The 18,435-nt window shown below is 42.1% G+C and overlaps 1 protein-coding gene across 2 annotated transcripts in view; it reads left to right on the top strand.

Moving 5' to 3' along the window:
- LOC311026137 (homeobox protein PKNOX2-like) overlaps positions 1-18,435 on the top strand; it is a 92,451-nt gene that overhangs the window by 51,133 nt on the left and 22,883 nt on the right. For both annotated transcript variants that reach the window (XM_084029498.1, XM_084029497.1), the window contains 2 exons: positions 7,134-7,240; positions 8,873-9,009. In XM_084029498.1, coding sequence (XP_083885624.1) covers positions 7,154-7,240; positions 8,873-9,009 — 224 coding nt within the window. In that variant the 5' untranslated portion in view covers positions 7,134-7,153. The remainder of the gene's footprint in view (positions 1-7,133; positions 7,241-8,872; positions 9,010-18,435) is intronic.

Here is an 18,435-nt window from a genome sequence, read left to right as displayed (position 1 = left end):
CCCCCCCCCCCACTGAGCCACTGAAGTGTGAAGTTACCTTGTGCAGATTGAACCTTGTGAGACCAGAACAAATTCTGAGCATTCCAATTTGTTAATCGCTGACTGTGGCTTGTGATCATGTAATTCATTTCTCCCTCGCTCACAAGTTGGTTGAGATTCACACTGTAAGCAGCGTTGTGTTGAGTGTTTATGGGTGAGTTGCTTTCTGCTAAATGGGAACATGCTCAGCCAGGTGGTGACCACAGAAGCACTCACTTCTTCGTTGGTAAAACTAAAACACTTCCAGGACGTTGCAGAGATATGATGTCACATAAACGTCTCTCCTTCAACCTCTCGACACAAAACCTTTCAAACGGCCTCCGTTAGTCTGTTAACAGCCTTCACACATTGGAGGCTTTTTCTCCTCCATTAATTTAGATGTCAATATCATTTTTTGAACTCTTGTTTTTGTCATAAGTACTTTCACAGAGAATACGGGGGGAAAAAACGCAGCAGGCTTTTTTGGAATGAGCTTGATTTTTTCTGAGCTTTTCCACCAAAATAAAGGCATTAGCCAATCACATTGTGCAGAACGGACGGATTCAAAATGTACACTATTGTATAACAACATGGAGGCTGTTTATAAGAGGTGGACATATTCATCTAGATGTCACCCATTGGTTTATGGACTACCATTCTGAAGCCTTGAGTTTGGCAATAGCCATCGCCGTCTTGGTATTTTTGCAACCATATTTGGACTGCGGAGGAGTAAAGGGTGGATCTGACGAACACAAACGGCGAACTGCTGCAGTACGAGCAGCGATGGTAGCCATGCCGTGGTAGCGAATTGTCAATCACATGTAGCCCCGCCCAAAAGCATCCCCTGCTTTCTGGTCTGTTTGACTCTAAATGGTCCATAATTCACTAAATGAACATCATGCTGGATTGAAGAAGACTTGAAACTAGAGATAACTAAACTCATGTTTACAATGTTTACTGAGATAATAAATCAAGTGAGAAGAAGGGTAATTTTCTCATAGATTTCCATGCAATCTGACTTATTTTTGTTGCTCCCTGATGGCCAGCAGAGATAATGCAGGTTAAAGGCACTTCAGCATTGGCTTCACTTCTCAGAACCAGAGGTTGCCCGCCTGGTCCGAACCAAGAAAGCAGATTTTATTTCTCCTTTCAATCTCCACAAAGACAACCATAAATAACTTCTCTAAAAGGAAACTGAATAAAATATTGAGTTTTCTGCATTTTCATGTCATTTATCCATCTTCTCCAGGTGTGTAAAGGCCTCCTTAACAACGTCCACAACAATGTTGGAACGTCCTTCACCAAGCTTTAAATTAGTGCCTTTTCTATCTTGTGGGATGTGTCCAATCAACAGGCGCAGGTGAATAAATGATAGTCGTATGAATTGTAAGTGTGGGCTGGAGCAGAGCAGGGTGTTGTGAGGTCGGGTGGAGACAGGGCTGCTGGCTCAGGTTAATGAGGTGGTCTGGGAGTGTGGACTGGGTCCTGACTGCAGTATGTGTGGAGCTCGCACTAGCCTGGGGGGGATTTATAGCCCTAAGACCACTGGTGAGACCATCTTCGCCTCCGGCTGTGTATGCACTTTGAGTGTGTGTGCAGGGATGCATGTGTGTTAGATGCTTGTGTGTAATATTGCCCTCAGGATGACACTGGTTGAAGCTTTGCTGCCTCTGTGTTTAATGTTAGCATTTGTGCATTAATATACATGCCTATGTTTGCATGCATGCCCATTCCCACCTGAGTGGGGGGTGTTTGTGCTCTGATCTGTGTGTTTTCCCATTTCTGTGTCGAGTCCGACCACATGTGTACACATGGCCCCTCCTCCCCCTGCCCCAATCTCATTACCATGCCACCCATCCCTCCAACATTTTTTACACAACGCCATCAAGGCCTCGCCTCTCGGTGTTTGCATTGTAAATCAGGCCTGACAATAAGGCGATGATTAGATCCTACTCATATTCAAAAACACCTGATTTATTTATTCATCTTCCTCTCTTGCAGAGCATCAAGATGCATAATATCTGACCAAGGTGACATATCCACTTCCAAATATTATTCATTGCATTTGCAGGTCAACCTCTTAACCAACAAACTCAAACAGGGCAGATTAAATGAGATTTTCATTGCCGGATCTGGAGATGGCGTCCTTAAATCCACATTTCATCAGGTTCTCTGCCTCATGCTTGTACATGTGATACCAGATCTGGGACCAGAACGGGCGCTGCAATCTGTCACGCTTTCAACATTTGGACGCTGGATCCAGCCTTGAGCGAAAAACTGTGATATGCTGTCTCTGTTTTCATGAATATGCGCAACATATTACTCATGGCGAGCTCCAGGGTTCTGAGAAGCGGATCCAATTGATCACTAGTTAAGTCAGACAAGCCTTTGCACCGTTGTTGTTCTTGTGTTTAAGAAATTGGCATCATGGGAATTGGACTAATTTCTTTCAGGATTGCAGACTGCCCTTGTAACATTATTTCATTATTTGTTTGAAGCATTTCTGTGGGTCGTGAAAGCAAATGGATTTTGAAAACAGCATGAAGAATTTAGAGGAGCTTAAGAAGAGCTTGGTTGGTAATCGATATTAAGTTAAGTAATAAATGTTGAATATCAATATGATGTTTTAAAAAAAAGGAACCTTGAGATCAAATTTAAACAAAATTATCTAAATAGTGAAACACATAGAAAACACCAAATCAACGTTTCATGGTGCATTCAGGGAAATGTCCATTTGGACCCAAATGCAGAGAGTTGAGGAGGCGGCACATTAGTGAAGTGATTTATTGGAGATTCAGCAGGTGGCGAGAGTCCAAACAGACAGAAGGTCCAGCAGGCAGGTTACAGCAAGCTGCAGCAACACAACACGTATTGTCCATTCAATTCCTGAATTCTGCTGATTTCTATGCACCATTTTATGGTGGAAATATCTTTATTTATCTAAAAGAAAACTAAATTGAGAAAGCAGGTGACACAATATTCAAATATAACATAATACAGGAAGGCTCTCGGGCATTTTATGTTGCTTTCAATTATTTATTCTCCTGATCAACTTTTCACATTTGACGTTTTCCCTGCTGAGTCAACACATGATGTTCTCTTCCATCCTCCTTTGTTTGGGGAAGTTCATGAGCTCTTTAAATTTTGCACGTGGCACCTTGTCACCTCTGTGATACAAATTAATAAATGTTTAATTTGTGTATAAACACCTGGACTTGAATTACTCGTATGTATTCCATACACAGAAGCTTTCATCCAGAAAGAGTCCCACTCTTTCTGGATGAAACGTTTAGAGAAGCAGGTCTTCATCGGGGGGGGAAACCAAAGCTATCAGAAAACACCTTCATTGCTTAAAATTTGGCACATGTCCACCTAGACTCAAGGATGAACTGATTTGATTTTGGTCAAAGGTCAAAGGCCACTGTGACCTCACAAAACAAGTTTTTGGCAATAATTCAAGAATGCATATGCCAATTCAGACAATTTCACTGAAGCATCTAATGAGAACTAAATAAAATGATGAAGCGATGACATTTTGGACAAGACATGGATGTAACAAGATGGAGGATTACAACCTTGAGGTGGTAATTCTAGTTTTATGGTGTAAACTTCATCATTACCCATCTTTGGTTTGGTGGGCGAGCGAGTTGAGCTGTGTTCAAGAGCTCTAGACATCAGACAACCACCAGTTTGGGTCACAGACATCCAACTCACCAACGTGATGACTTTTATTTTGACATGTGAGGCCTGAATCGTGTTGATAATTCACCATTGTTGTTTAAAACATGTCCGCCAGTGCCAAACTCCTGTCAGGTCACAAGCTGGAGTGCAAGGAATGTTCCAATTCCACATTTGATAGAAGTTCAACACTGTACAATAAATTCACCCTCAAACCAAAGCAGACAAGAAAGAAGCTTTGGACACGGTTGAAGCGTGGAGGCCAGAGGCAGCGATCACACCATATGTGACCAGATATGGATTTTCATTTCACTGGCGGTGGTAAACGGGGTGAAACTGCAGCTAAGACGCCGACTAACCTCACATCAATACAGCCGAGGCCCATTCTATGCCTGAGAATTGTTGGAAAATTGAATGCTGAATAGAAGCTTTTCTTACAGCACAGAACCCGATGAAAGAGTGCGACTGCCTCCAATCCAAATTCACAAAACCCTTTGATGTTTGGAATAATTTTATGCCTACTTCTCATTTTCCATTTTATGCTTGCTTTTGAATTTTGATTGCAACTACAGGCACTTTTCAATTGATATGCATTATGAACTCTGTAATTATTCAAAGGCCTTTGTTGCGGTACAAACATGTCATTTGTCCTCAAAATGAATTTGACACTTATTGTGTGACCGTAAACCTTTGGCGGGTTCAGAGAGAGTGGCAGCTCTCCTTGTTTTAAAGACATTTAAGCTTCATGAGGTTGGATTTCACTGTTGAAATTAAATGTCTTGTTTTGTTGGTGCTTTTGCAGTGTTCTCGTGCGCTCTTGTATGTACATCCCCGCTTCAGCAGCCGTTGTACAGCGTGGCGTGTGTTTGTGTGCATAGCATGTCTCCGTGTGTGTGTGTGTGTGTGTGTGTGTGTGTGTTTGTGTGTGTGTGTGTGTGTTTGTGGATGCTCGATTGCCTGCTCAAATTTGGCGTTTGGTGGCCCGTTCCTTCGAGGGATGGGCGAAAACTTGAGCGGCTGCCTAAAACACTGTGCAGTAATTGGAATTGCTTTATCTTCAGTCTCATCAATTAATGTGCAATTTTCCATTTAATCACTAACACGCTCACTGCATTTGCAATTAAAATGAGGTCTGATAACAGAGAAGATGCCTTTCAGCTGATACCAGTTGGAATGAGAACAGAAAACCAGGAGACACAATCGGTACACAAAATGACTCGCAGAGACATGCACATGGCACACAAACAAGTGTGAACACACGCGGTGCAAACAGTCACGCTCTGAATGCGCACGCACACACCAGCACAGTATGACGTGATAAAACATGCAGATTCGCTACAAAAAGAAATTACAACTTGCCGATGGTGAAAGTAAACCAGCATTTAACATGAAAATGTTGGCAGCAGTGGCGGATCAGGATGCCACTCAAATGGAGAGTCGGGTCTCAGTCGGTTGTCTTGTCTGAGGGGGAAGTCAGAGACGTTGCCAGGGGTCTGGGTCTCAGTGGATGAGCTCAGCGGCGGGGACGTCACGTATTCTTCTGATTCTTAAGAGAGGGATGTTTGCTTCTCGTTTCTTCTCGTTTGGCAGCAGGAACCTGAAAACGAGTCTTTTGATTGGAGGGGCGCAGGGCTCAACACACTGATATGTGACTAGAAGAAGAGCACATGACAGGGGTTTTATAGTGCTGTGAATATAGTAGTAGGTGTGGGGGCAATATGGCAAAAATAAAAAAATATATATCATGATAAGATATAATCCACATGAACTGTAAATCATAGAATTTTGACATAGAAGAGGGGGCGGGGCGCGGTTGTGAGTTGTCATCGGTGGAAAAAGATGGAGAAAGCAAAAAAGCTGTTTATAATTTAGAATTATGGTAGGCCTACAGTGGCTGATATACTAAAATAAACCTTTATTATTTAAAGCCCATACATGATGTATGGGCTGACACTGATTAGTTGTGCCCCTGACCACACACACACACACACATCACTTTTTAAGCTGATTCGCCTGTTACTCTTGTTATTTCCTCCTTTGTATGTCGCAGCAGTGCTACACATTTAGCAGCGGTGCTATGCTGCTGTATGCAGCGGGGACGATGGAGCCGTAGAATTGCAGCTAATAGAATACTGATAGATACTAACGACCTCTCTGTAAAGGCCAGACACATTCTAACATGGTCATATCACATTAATGTTCCTGTAATGTAATCAATATTGTGTGTCTTGGTATTCACCTATACATTTACAGTGATCCTATAGTACTTAATAGTATATTTACATTTATATATACCCTTTATAGTATTTTTAAGATCAGTTAATGTTCTTGTAAATGAAATATTTAAATATTAAAGTTTGTTTTCATTAGTCCATAACTCTGTCACACACACACACACACACACACACACACACACACACACACATCCTGGGCCGCAGTGTTCAGCCAGGTTTCAGGTTTCCTGATGCGGTAGCTCTGAACAGATGTTGCAACCGGCACAGAGAGTTCACTGGCATGCGTGTCTGTCCACGTCGATACCATTCACTCCGAGTGCACCGTCCATTGTAATTGTTTCCTGTCTTCCATGACCACACAAGGCTTTAAGTGGTATTAGAAGACATTTTCCCAATAACTCCCATCGGCTCAAGCTATCCAGCGAACAGTTAATTCACAGCACATTTCCTTGCAGCTAATGCACATAGGTTATATGTAGCTTCAGGATGGAGCACCTGCTGTGCTTGCCTGTAGTAAGTTGAGGTGATGGTAGGGGGTCTATGTGGGTGTGTGTAACATACCCTGAACCAATTAGCTCCTTCAGTGGGGGTGGGGGGGGGCGCTGGTTACGGCGGTGTTCCACAGGGTACAGCCCTCAGCCCTGTGGGGTCCCGGCCAATAGCAATTAGCAAACCAACAAGAGTCCTAATTAATCCTCTTGATTGGCTTGGTAACAACCAGCAGCCAACCCATAGACGACTCCACCAAGATGCATTGCTTTAAAGCCAGCTGTATTGTGATTAGTAAACAAGCATAGCTGTCTGTAATTGGTAAACAAGTAGTCGGGTTTGTTTGCGGTGTCATTACGAACCTGCTGGTTTGTAAAGTATTTCTGTAAAGGGCTCGATGATTGAGTCTGCGTCGCTTTGTTTTCTTTCTGCTCGGCAGCATTGTTAGATCACTCAGTATTAATGCATCATCCCGGCTGACTGCCGGCTCTATGCCATACATGCAGAGGGAGGCTGCGGGGAGAGAGAGCAGAGAAATAAATTAGTAAATGGAGGAGGGGAAGAAGTGTGAGAGGGAAGAGTGAGATGTTTCGTGGGAATCCCATCTCCTATTATTTAATCATAGCAGCACCTGGTGGCTGCTGCTGTAATAGAATTTACAATCACTCCCTGCACTGGATTTATGTTTCTCTTCTTTTTCTCTGTCTCTCCCAGTCTAAATGTGAAGCTATCCCATGATGCAACATGTGTCCCCAACACCTGCAGTGACAATGATGGCCACCCAGAGCGTTCCTCCACCATCGTACCAGGAGAGCCAACAGGTCAGAGACAGTTTCATCAGAATTATTTTTTTTAAATGTATTTATGAATAATAATAATTATAATAATAATAATAATAAACAACTAAAGAAAATATATATTTCATCTAACATAGTGGCTAATATTTCCACTGAGGTATAACTCTTATCAATAATAATAAAAGTCAAACAGAGGCAGTGCTGCGTAAAAACTCCTGTTAGCTCCCATCACAGACACAGAGCAACACATAACCATGTTCTACAATCTAAATAGGAATATTAATAAAATGATTTGTCATGGGGGTGAATAGCATTTCATAATTAACACATCACGATACATACTGTATGTCAAAGTGTAAGAATTAGAGGTCGAGCCCCAGCCTGCAGTGTAAAACACAACACGTGATGCCGCCAGCAGGTCAGTGTATTTAATGTAGCCTTAAGTGTGGCTGTGTCTACGACCGCAGACCATCCCATGGGGGTGGGGGGGGGGCAGCGACCGACCGCCTCACCCTCCTCCTCGTCCACACCACCTCAGTCTGCTTTCGCCCAGAGGATTAGTGCCATGGGAGAGCTCCCGAGCTGCAGTCTGCCCGCTCGGCAAATGCAAATGAGAGCTAGTTAAGTGTGAAGAAGCTAATTTATTTCCCATTTGGTGCTGGGATTAAGACTTGAAGCTTCCTCCCTCCCCACCCCGACTCAAAGAAGAAAAAAAAAAACGTGGAGGGTGGGGGTTGTTAGACTCATTTCCTCAGAGAGAACGGCTGAGATACCATTGCGGTGGAAAGGGATGAAGAAGACAACGGATTGAGTTCGTAAAGCGTGTCACTCCCGTGGCCACCCAACAGACAAATAACAGCAGCAGATCCTCCAAAGATTGCTTGTTCAACCACCAGGCCGACCCAGTCTCAGCAGTGTGGTCACTAGTGAACACTACAGCTATATAGCTATACACTACATCTATCCGTCAGTCCATCCATCCATCTCCTTCATTTTGCTTAACAGCTTCATTAAGAGGCAACTGACCTGTCAAGCAACAATGATTCATTCCAGCTGCATCCTCATTCCTAATCTGCCGGCGTCGGATGCATGTTGCTCCTTACTGCTTTTGAAAAGTGGTTAAAAATGACTCCGACCTCACAAGCAGCTGTTCACTCATGGCAGAATAATACTTTTTCTGTCAAAATGTTACACTGTTGATGAAAAATGATTACATGTTTTGGCCTGATTGACAGGAGATGAGGTTGAGTGTTTTTTTTTATCTGATTCAACTCTAAAGGCCTGAACACGCCAGGGCCGTTGTTCTTGTGCGATTCATTCACATGTGGTTTTATTTCATAGAAATGAGTACCTTCTTAGCAAAATAAAATATCATTAAAAAAAAGCAGTGTTAGCAATTTTTATGAGCTTTCGCACCGCAAATAACGGCATCGACCTGTGACGTTGTTCGTAAAGGACACATTCAAAACGTTAAACCAAAGTGAACAACACATATTCTGAAGTAAAATGTATTACATTTATTTAGCATTTCTCTAAAAAGGAAATAATAATACAGTTTAGCTGAAACCCTAAACTGTTCAATAGGATCCTGCTAGTTGCTCCAGAATACTGTAGTTTAGATGCAAAATCATTGTTTCTTATTTTATGTGTCCCCAGATGACGGGCACCACTCAGCAGAACACCAAGACCCCACAGGTCCACATCCCAGCAGCCTCTGCAGCAGGAAATACCTCTGTCAGTGTGACCCTTGACCCCCAGGCCCAGCTTGAGTCTGACAAGAGGGCCGTTTACAGGTTGGTTGACATGTCATTATCAGCTATCTTGTGTGAATGATGCACAACCACACATGTTGTTTTGCAACTGGTAAGCCTTTTACCTTTTGGTAAAGGAATATGACTAATTGACAAACATGGCACCATTCTGCCCTTAAATTGTTTTTTCCTTTGAAATCATTTTTGCATTTTCTCTCCTGCTGGCTTTAAGAAAATGTATTAAATTGACTTGATGGGCTACTTGCTGAAGAAGGCCCAAAGCACTGTTGTTCTATTGAATTGATATGTTCCCTTAAAGTAACCATGACTCAAATGGGTTTTTAAAATTGAAGGGTATCTCCTTGAGTGTCATTCATAAACCAAAAGGCACCTTCAGTAAATGAATTCAGTCATCAAAGGCGAGCAGAAGCACCCTCAATTGCTTTGGTTTGGATTTGATAAGTTGGCTTTAAAATAATCACTTGGTATGGTGGTAACAGTCAAGTTACTTCTCTGACCTCTGCATCGTGTAAACTGAAGGCTCAAGCCTTTTGACTTTGATAATTAGGCAATATTAAAACACTTAAAATGAAGACAATGAATGCTTTTAATGAGTAACATGTTCTCACTCCCAGTTGGTCAAATCATGCAGTCCTAAACTGGAAACTGGAATGACTCTCGTACCCTTCTAGCGTCAGTTTTGAAAAATAAACTACCTTCTTCACAGGAAATAACTTGATTAGCTTAAGCAAAACATTTGGTTCAGTTAAGGACAAAATGTTGTTTTGGTTACAATAAATACATTTGTTACATTGTTGAGTTTGTTACATTACATACATGACATAAGCTAAGAACGTTACCCTCGTAAGTCAGTCGTTTGGTTTCACAAATGAATAGTCATGTGGGTTTGACCCAAACATAATGAATTCATTTCAATTGTATTAATAGTGTCATATCACAGCAGAAGTTATCTCAGGACACATTGAGCAGGGCTGGAATACACTCTGATTTTCTCTGAGTTAATACAGTTTCAAACTCAGGGGCGAGTAATAAACTGCCTTTATAGGCTTTTAGGCGGAAATCTCGAGCAGACCAGGCTTTGGGTTCCAACTGCATTTGGTGTTGGTAGTAGTATAGTAGTAGAAGCAATAGTATCTATTGTAACTTCCTCGGCTCTATCCCTCTTTACATTAAGGTTTAAGAAGATGAGTGAGTAGTAGGGTCATTTTCTCATGGCAACCAGCAGAGAGAGTTTCAGGCACTTCACCTGACTTCATACATCACATTACCACGTCGATGTAGAGCCTCATAGTGTGAAGCATCAGGCCACTGACCAAACTATCGTATAGGCATCGGCCTATAAACACCTAAAAGGGCAAAAGGAAAAACACATTGAACTAAAAAATGTTCATCTAGCAAAGTTGTTTTGTGTAAGGTTACAGACTTAAATGTGTTTACAGTAGAACCATTTCTTTCTCTTTCACGCCAACAGTCATTTTCAAAAGTACCATTTTCATAGTGGTAGAGACCTTATGTTGGAATTAAACTACCGGTTTGTTAATACTTCTTTGTATATTTTAAAGCCAAATTTAAAAATTAAACAAAGGAAACTGTACGGTATGTGTCAAAATAAATTGAATATAGTAGAAACATGGCGGTACCACACGGTGGACCCTCTCCCTGATATGAAGGGCTCATTCTTTATAAATATTATATACGATTTCTGCTCATAGATCCCCCTGAAAATACATCACACTGGCCCTTTAAAGAAACGTTACACTTAATTTGCAGTCAGCTCGGAGTATAAGCTTTGTCAAATCTTGTCTGACAATTTTCACAGGTGTAGATAAGCGTTTTGCCTTTCCCCCCTCTTTTGTCACCCTTATTTCAGGTTGTTTACAGATCGCCCTTCAGACATGTGTTCCAAACTGTATTCCTTTATTTACCATGTCGAAGCCCTGGAAGGCACCACCTTGTTAGGAGGAGAAAATAAGCAAGAAAATCACTGCTGGGTGTAACTCAAACTCTAGTAAAAAGAAAAAAAAATACACCTCACTCCTTATAGCTTATCACTAGAATATTGATGCACCCTTATAATGAGCTTGTATTATCTATTTATGAAGTAAATTATTCAAAATACAGACATTTTTAATCGAGCCGGTGTAGGCAGCAAACCAACAACTTACTAGATTTGTTGAGTGGAACGAGACAGGAGCGCCGTCTGGCGCAGCCCGTCCTGTAGCGATGACACTGCACAGGACGCGGGGCCGTCTGTCCCGGCTCCTCGGGTCCCACCCGCGGGTATCCACCACTGCTGTTGCAGGAGGTGCGAGCCCCCGTGCTCAGGCCTGAGGCGAGCTGCTGTAAAGTGCTCAGCAGCTCCTCTGAGATACAAGGCTGCCTTTGATGTGAGCAGCCATGTTTGGAGCAGCTCCGGATAGCGGTGGTGGCGGTGTGTGGTGAGGGGGGTGTCTCAGTCCAAAGCATCCCCTCTTCCACTTCCATATGGGCTTTTCTGGATCTCCACTTTCCTACTCTTCTTCCCCTAAACACACACACGCACACACACACACACACACATGAACGCAAGAACAGAAGAAGCTCACAATGGTAGCAGTGACGATATAGACTTATTATTTATACGTTTATATTTACATGGCCTCTGTTGTCTTCTAGAGAATATATTAACGTTAATAATGCTGATATACTTACAGCTTGATTGGAGTGCCTCTATAAGTGCTGGGATCTGTGTGCCCATTCTCTATGTTCATTAATGTAAAAATGTTTTAAACATGCACAGTAGAAGAGGACTTGCAGCAGTGTGTATTGCGCTGGTTGGGCAATGGAGGCAAGAGGCCAAAGCATGGATTAAAGGAATAGTTAAAAATGGCCGAAAAGCAAAACTTCCTATCTGGAGGATTTTCTGATCGGCGGATTTCACTTTGAATGATGAGAACAAGGAAGATTAACAATACCTAGTCGATATTGTTCACACAAAATATAGTACCAAAAACAGTGTATTATGCCTTGGGTATCCTTAAAAAATCGCATTATGCAAGAAAAAAAGCACTTTTTTTTTTGTTTTGTTTTCTCAAAAAAAGATCGGAGGTTTTGCGTTTTGGCCATGAGGAATGACACTGACTTTCTGTCTTTCTGAGACAGAGGTGAGACGATGAGTATCAACCATAGACTGTGTAAGAAGTAGATTTTCAACGTTGTGGTTGTTGCCATCTGTGATTTTTTCGATTTCCCCCACGTAGATCAGTCAAGCTATTTTCACGTGTTTATTCGTGCACATTGATGAACAATTTTGGTTTGTGTTGCAAATGGAAAAACATGTCACACACAGTTACAGGTGAGCCCTCCCTAGGTTTCCCTTTATCCTCGGCAAAAGATTAAGCTAACCAGTAAACGTAGTTTATCAGTAGCTAGACACAACTCCGTGTTGCTGACCCATGAAGGGCAGAGGTAAAGCAAGAGAGCACATGTATGAACGCAGCGGGACAGAAACTGAGTCACAAATGTTTCACGGGATTTTAGAATCATATCATTTCCACTTATAGCTATTTATAGCTACAAGCTACCGATTTTGTGTGATTATAATACTGTATATTCCAAATGTACATTCACACACATTGTTACTGCATATTACTGCTGTATAATTGACCCTGTTACACAACAGGATGGAAATAAAATAAGAACTTGATTTGCTTGTAAAGGAGAATATCAAGCCGACTGAGTCTGTGAGCGTGTATGATGGCCAATTAAAATGTTGTGATCAACAGCGTGCTCGGGGAGCAACATGAGCTCAGGATCCACCAGCATTTGCTGTTAAAATATGTTTATTTGTAGCTCTTAAGTGAAATCCTTGCTGTTCTGTACCCAGAGGAAGCAGAGCACATTACAACTTTTGGAATTGTTTTGGTCCATCCAATGAGCTAATGACTAATCACACCTTGTTACCTTGTTAAATGCGCAATTAAATTTGACTTCACAAGTCACTGTCTCCCACAGTGAGTCAAATTATGCTTTAAAAAAAAAAGAGAAGAAAACCTCACACAGCACTGTTATTTTAATAGAAGTCTGATCCTCCAGTGTCCCTGTCACTACACGCAGCTCATAAGGGGGCTGTAGACTTTGAAAAGCAGCGAGAATCAGCATCTCTGCCATTTTCTTTAATTATTTTGCTCAGGAAGTCTGTGCGGGCTTTAATGTTTCTTTTCACTAATTGCGAGAATGCCAACTTTATGAGGAGATGTGTGGTTTCCTCTCTCTCTCTCCCTCTCTCTGTCTCTCTGCCTACTTTGTTATTAGCAGCGGAGTAAATGTGTGATAGGGTAATTAGCCTAATGAGTTGTGGCATTTACCATAAAGATCCTTCTGGATTCTGTGCATCTTATTAAAAAACTGGCTTTTTTCTCTTTGTTTATTTGTAGGTTGGGAATGTAACATTCTCAGCTGATGGAAGCTCATATGCCTCAGAGATGGAAACATGCACTTAATTGAAAGAGACTTCATAATAGTCCTTGATTTTTTTTTTTACCAGAACATGCTGTTTTAAGGTCACACTTTTAATTCCACTGTTTCTTAAGAGATAACTGCTCTCTTGCTTTGCATGAAGAGAACTTAGGGAGTCAGTAATAACCAGTAAGACAAGTGCGTAAGTCCTCACAGGCAGTATTAATGCCTTCCCACACAGAGGGGAGACAAATAAATGACATAGAAATGCGAAATATTTCACATGCAAATATGATATATCTATCCATGATAATCCTCTTTTATTGTTAAAGGTAAGACTGGAAGGTTTAAATCTGGTTGAGAGTTGCCTTTGTCAAGATAGACTGTATAAGAAGTGGATGTCGTCATGGTGACGTCACCCATTGGTTAGTGGACCACAGTTTTGAAGCCTCTAGTTCAGCATTTTTGCGGTCCCCATCTTCGATTTTTGCAACCAGTGAAGGAAGTGACCATATTTGGACTGTGGCAGAGTGACGAGTGGATAATTCAAGGTAAACTTTACAGCTAAGTGTTAAAGTCATCTTAGTCGCTAATTTCACTGGTAACGTGGTAGCATGGTAGCGACCTGTCAATCACAAGGTAGCCCCGCCCTGAAGCATCCCCTGCTTTATGATCTGTTTGACTCTGAATAGATCATAATTTACTAAACTAGTTGAAACTAGAGATTGAAAAATGTTTACAATGTTTACTGAGATAACTAATTGAGTGAGGAGTAGGGTCATTTTCTCATAGACTTCCATACAATCAGACTTATTTTGGCAACCAGAGGAGTCACCCCCTGATGGCCAGCAGAGAGAATGCAACTTCAAGGCTCTGAAGCTTTGGCTTCACTTTTCAGAGCTGGAGGTTGTTGCCTGGTCAAGATCGAGTAATGAAATAATAAAGAATAAGCAATGAAATTTGCTGTATTGTTTCTGAATACGGAGCCTCTGTATTGTTACATTCAATTCAAATTAAATGTAAATAATGGTGAAATTCAACTCCTCCAGGAGACTGGTTGATGTCTTTATACATTAAGATTATAAAATCCAACTTCATTCAAAATAAATGATGTTGCTTTTTCACCGTATAAAGTTCAAAGTACACAGGAAATAAACAACAACTAATTTAAAAATATTTTGACATGAAATAATCACATGAAAAAAAATTCCCCCAGTGTGTAAAGGTCTTTTTACTTGCTTTTTACAGTCAGACACACACTACACAGACTACATTTCCACAGTCCACACAGAGAGCTATTAGCTGAATTGGCTGGAATAAAGAACAGTAATGGCTCTTCAAGAACCTATTCATCAAACACATGGAAGTGTAGTAGTGTTCAGGAACAGTTATTGATAAGTAAAACATGTCATTTGCATCAGAAAGTGAAAGAAAGCGAATTCAAATGTGATTTATTCTGTGTTTTGACAGTGGTGGGATCCTGTTACAAAGCTGCCGGTGTTGCGGTGCAGAGCCCTGTATGGTGCATATTATCATTCACTCCCTTCCATAGTGGGTCTTTGCTGAAAGCCTCTCCCATGCTGGTCAGCCTGGGTATTTTGCATTGAGGCTGGCTTTAAGAGTTTGTGTGTGTATTTGTGGGAGGTTAACATGCCGCCACGCTGACAGTCTCCAAATTCCAAGACACACAGGATTGTATCCAGCCTCGGGTGTGTTTATGCTTGTATATGCGTTTGTTGTTAATAGCATAAAAGAAGTGAACATTGAAGCCCTCGTACACAACAGGAGGGAGTGCGTTTAATTCGACACATCCAAGGATGCCGTTGGCCACATTTGTGCCCGCCTGTGTGTTTGCCTGCCTCTGTAATGCACCATAAAGTCTGTTTATCCTCGCCGCCACAATGCATCAATGCATCCTCGACCATCGCGCTGCTTTTTCCAGCAGCGCAAAGACTCTCGCTGTCTGATGGGCTTAAAGCAGGCTGTGCCTCCTCCATTTAGCAGGTCAGCGTGTGCTGGTGCTCAGCCGCTGCTCAATGCAGGAAACTGTGTCAAAGCTCAAGTGGTTTTATTGGCTGTTTCCTTCAGATACCCCCTTTTATGAGTTTCCTTGCAGCTTGACTTTGGGTGAGAAAGGAAGTCCACAATTTTCTTTCTTTCTTTTTTTTTTTTTTTACTTCACTGATTACTTTTTTAGATCACACACACACACACACACACACACACACACACACACACACACACACACACACACATAATGTGTATGTATAGTGCAAACAATATGCAGAGAGGGATGAAAGGAAAATAAAAGGCGAGAAGAAAAAAAGATGTATAATAACAATAATAACAATGGGAGGTTGGGTTTTGCAGGGGTTCAGTGCAGCCCTATGGAGGAGGCAGTCAGTGGGGTCCAGCTCTTTTACTGTGTTGTGTATTTAGTTTTCTAGACATTTTTCTCAATTTGAACGGATCCACCCCTCACCCATTTCACAATATCCCAGTCTTTTTTTATTGTATGTGTGTTAGGAAGCAGAAAGTTGATGTAATGTAAATGATGTTGGTGGTAAAGAACAGGTTAAGCACATGCATGTATGTGAGAAAATAACAAAATCATTAATACGACTGTGAGGTACAGTAAAGTTAGGAGAGGAACTAAACACGGTGTCCCTTCTGTATGCATGGGCTGTGGTGTTGTGGTTGTGGCTGATGTTGGGGGGAGATGTTGTACAAACCACAGGCTGGATGGAGCTTCTTGGTTCTCTGAGAAGCAAAACATCGAGTGAAGTTCAGGACCAAACGTGAGAATGAAAAAAGCAGTTTGAAAAGTAGAGAAAAGGAGACAGGATTTATTCAGATAGTGCCGGGGGTTCTTTGTGTGTGTGGCGTGTGTGTGTGTGGCGTGGTGGGGGTTTTTCACACACACACACACACACCCACATGCCCTCACACAGGGTGTGCTTCAGACATGTAGCCTGGGGAAACAGGGGCCTTGTCGGGAGCAAACGCAGCAGGATTCCACCACAAACCGGCTTCTAATATATGGGGGTACAGCAGGACTGATTAGGCTGGCGAACAGTAGGGAGCAGAGAGAGTGAGAGACCTCCATCGCTCTCTCTCTCTCTCCAACACACGTACACATCCACATAAATACCTTCAAACCCGACCCCCACCTCTTTCTGTACCCCCTTGGTGGCCTGCCACATTATTACGGAAGCAGGCGAACATGACTTATTCCGTCTACGCTGCTTTGATTGAGCTTTTTTTTTTCATGCACAGCTCTGCATCTTCACATGCACTGTAACATTTTTCATTGGCCAGAGAAAACCTGCTACCTCCAATTTCCATAACACACTTAAAGATGAATTGCTGTTGATGTTGGAGGTTTGTTGACTTCATAAGCAGTAGTTGAGAGAACATCTCACCACAAGTTTCATTCAGTTGCTCAACGCTTAAAACAATCTCAGCAGAGGGGAGTTGATTTTTCTTTTTTTTCCTACCGGCACATAGAAACCAATAGGTAGGTCCAGCTCTAGTTCTCCAGCGATAGTTCTACATTTTCTCTGCATGCCAAGCAAATCTGGCAAGAAGATACACTGATAAACGACTAATATTAAATTATGTAAATTATATATTGTACAGGATATAAATGATTGCATTCTGATAATAATATATATGCATCCCACACTTTTGACTTTCTTCCCCTCTCTCCCTGCTGTTCTTCTGGAGATTCAATTCCCCCAAGTTCACCTCCCATGTGATCAAATGTTCAAAAGCATCCATTATATTTCATGAAATATAGGCATTTTTATTCTATATCTACATGCAAAGTGGGTCCTATTCACAGAGCCAGTCGCTGCTACAGCAGCCTAGAACAGAACTATCAAACACTGGTTCTAGATAGAGCCATTCAAGCTTTTGCGTTGGCCACCACTGTAGTTCTCCGACCCGCTTGGCATGTGGGAGACGTTTCAGTTGGTTGCAATCTGCAACCGACAAATTCTACACACTGGCCCTTTAAATGTCTATAATCAATGTTAGTTATCATGACAAATTATTTAACAGCAGTGTGAAAAACACATTTCAATGATTGTTGTGATGATCCTTCAGAGAATCATCACCTGACGCTGCAGCTTCCCTCTGCTTCACAGCTGTATCGTGAGTTCCAGCTCATGGTTAAGCTGTTCGACTGCATCTTCACTTCACTTCACTTCACTCGTTGCATTTTTTTAATGTGACCATCGTTTTCTACCTATGAGTCACACTTTTACATGTGTACTGCCTTCTAATCAAACATGAAAATCCAGCAGCACCTTATTTCCTTCTTCTGCCTCTGACTCACCGACCATAAAGCAGATGCCACCAGAGCTGCCACGTCCCTCACCTTCATGTTTAAGTCATCACATTCCCCCGCTGGCCTCTGATTCTCCGTTTTGGGCTTTTCGTTGGTGACCCAGCACGATGCAGTGCTGGAGGGTGGGGACCGTGCTGACTCCACTCACTGGCCATCCTGTAAATCGCTCTTTTATGGCCCTCATAATGATCCCCCAGCCGGCAATCTCCACTCCGTCGCACTGCAGATAGAACCTGCCGCTTCTGGCAACCAACATGGGGGGGCTCAGTATAGTTGCAGGAGGTAGTGGGAGACTGGAAAACACACGTAGCGTGTCCATGCACTCAAACACACACACACACACACAAGCAGACACATGCGGCTATGTTCACGTTCATAAAAATGCATGCCTTTTCACACCCCATCTACCTTAATCCCAACTTCCTGTATAAAGGTCAAAGAAAGCACCGCAAGCTAGTGTTTTTACTTCGCTCCAAGTTGGCGAGGTCCAACTGTGCACCATGGTACGTAGTCAAGGATAGACGTTTCCTCGTGCAAACCCTGATTGCCTTGATAGCGTTAGCCGTTAGCCTCAGATTACCAATGACGAGGTACGATTCCCACGGAGCACAGGCACTACACAGCTAATCTCAAAAAATAATAATGATCTTCAACATATC

The sequence above is a fragment of the Eutrigla gurnardus genome (genome assembly GCF_963514095.1).
Source record: "Eutrigla gurnardus genome assembly, chromosome: 15".
In the NCBI taxonomy this organism is placed as follows: domain Eukaryota; kingdom Metazoa; phylum Chordata; class Actinopteri; order Perciformes; family Triglidae; genus Eutrigla; species Eutrigla gurnardus.
Note: the sequence above shows the minus strand (reverse complement) of the source record. Positions and strands in the feature narration are given on the sequence as shown.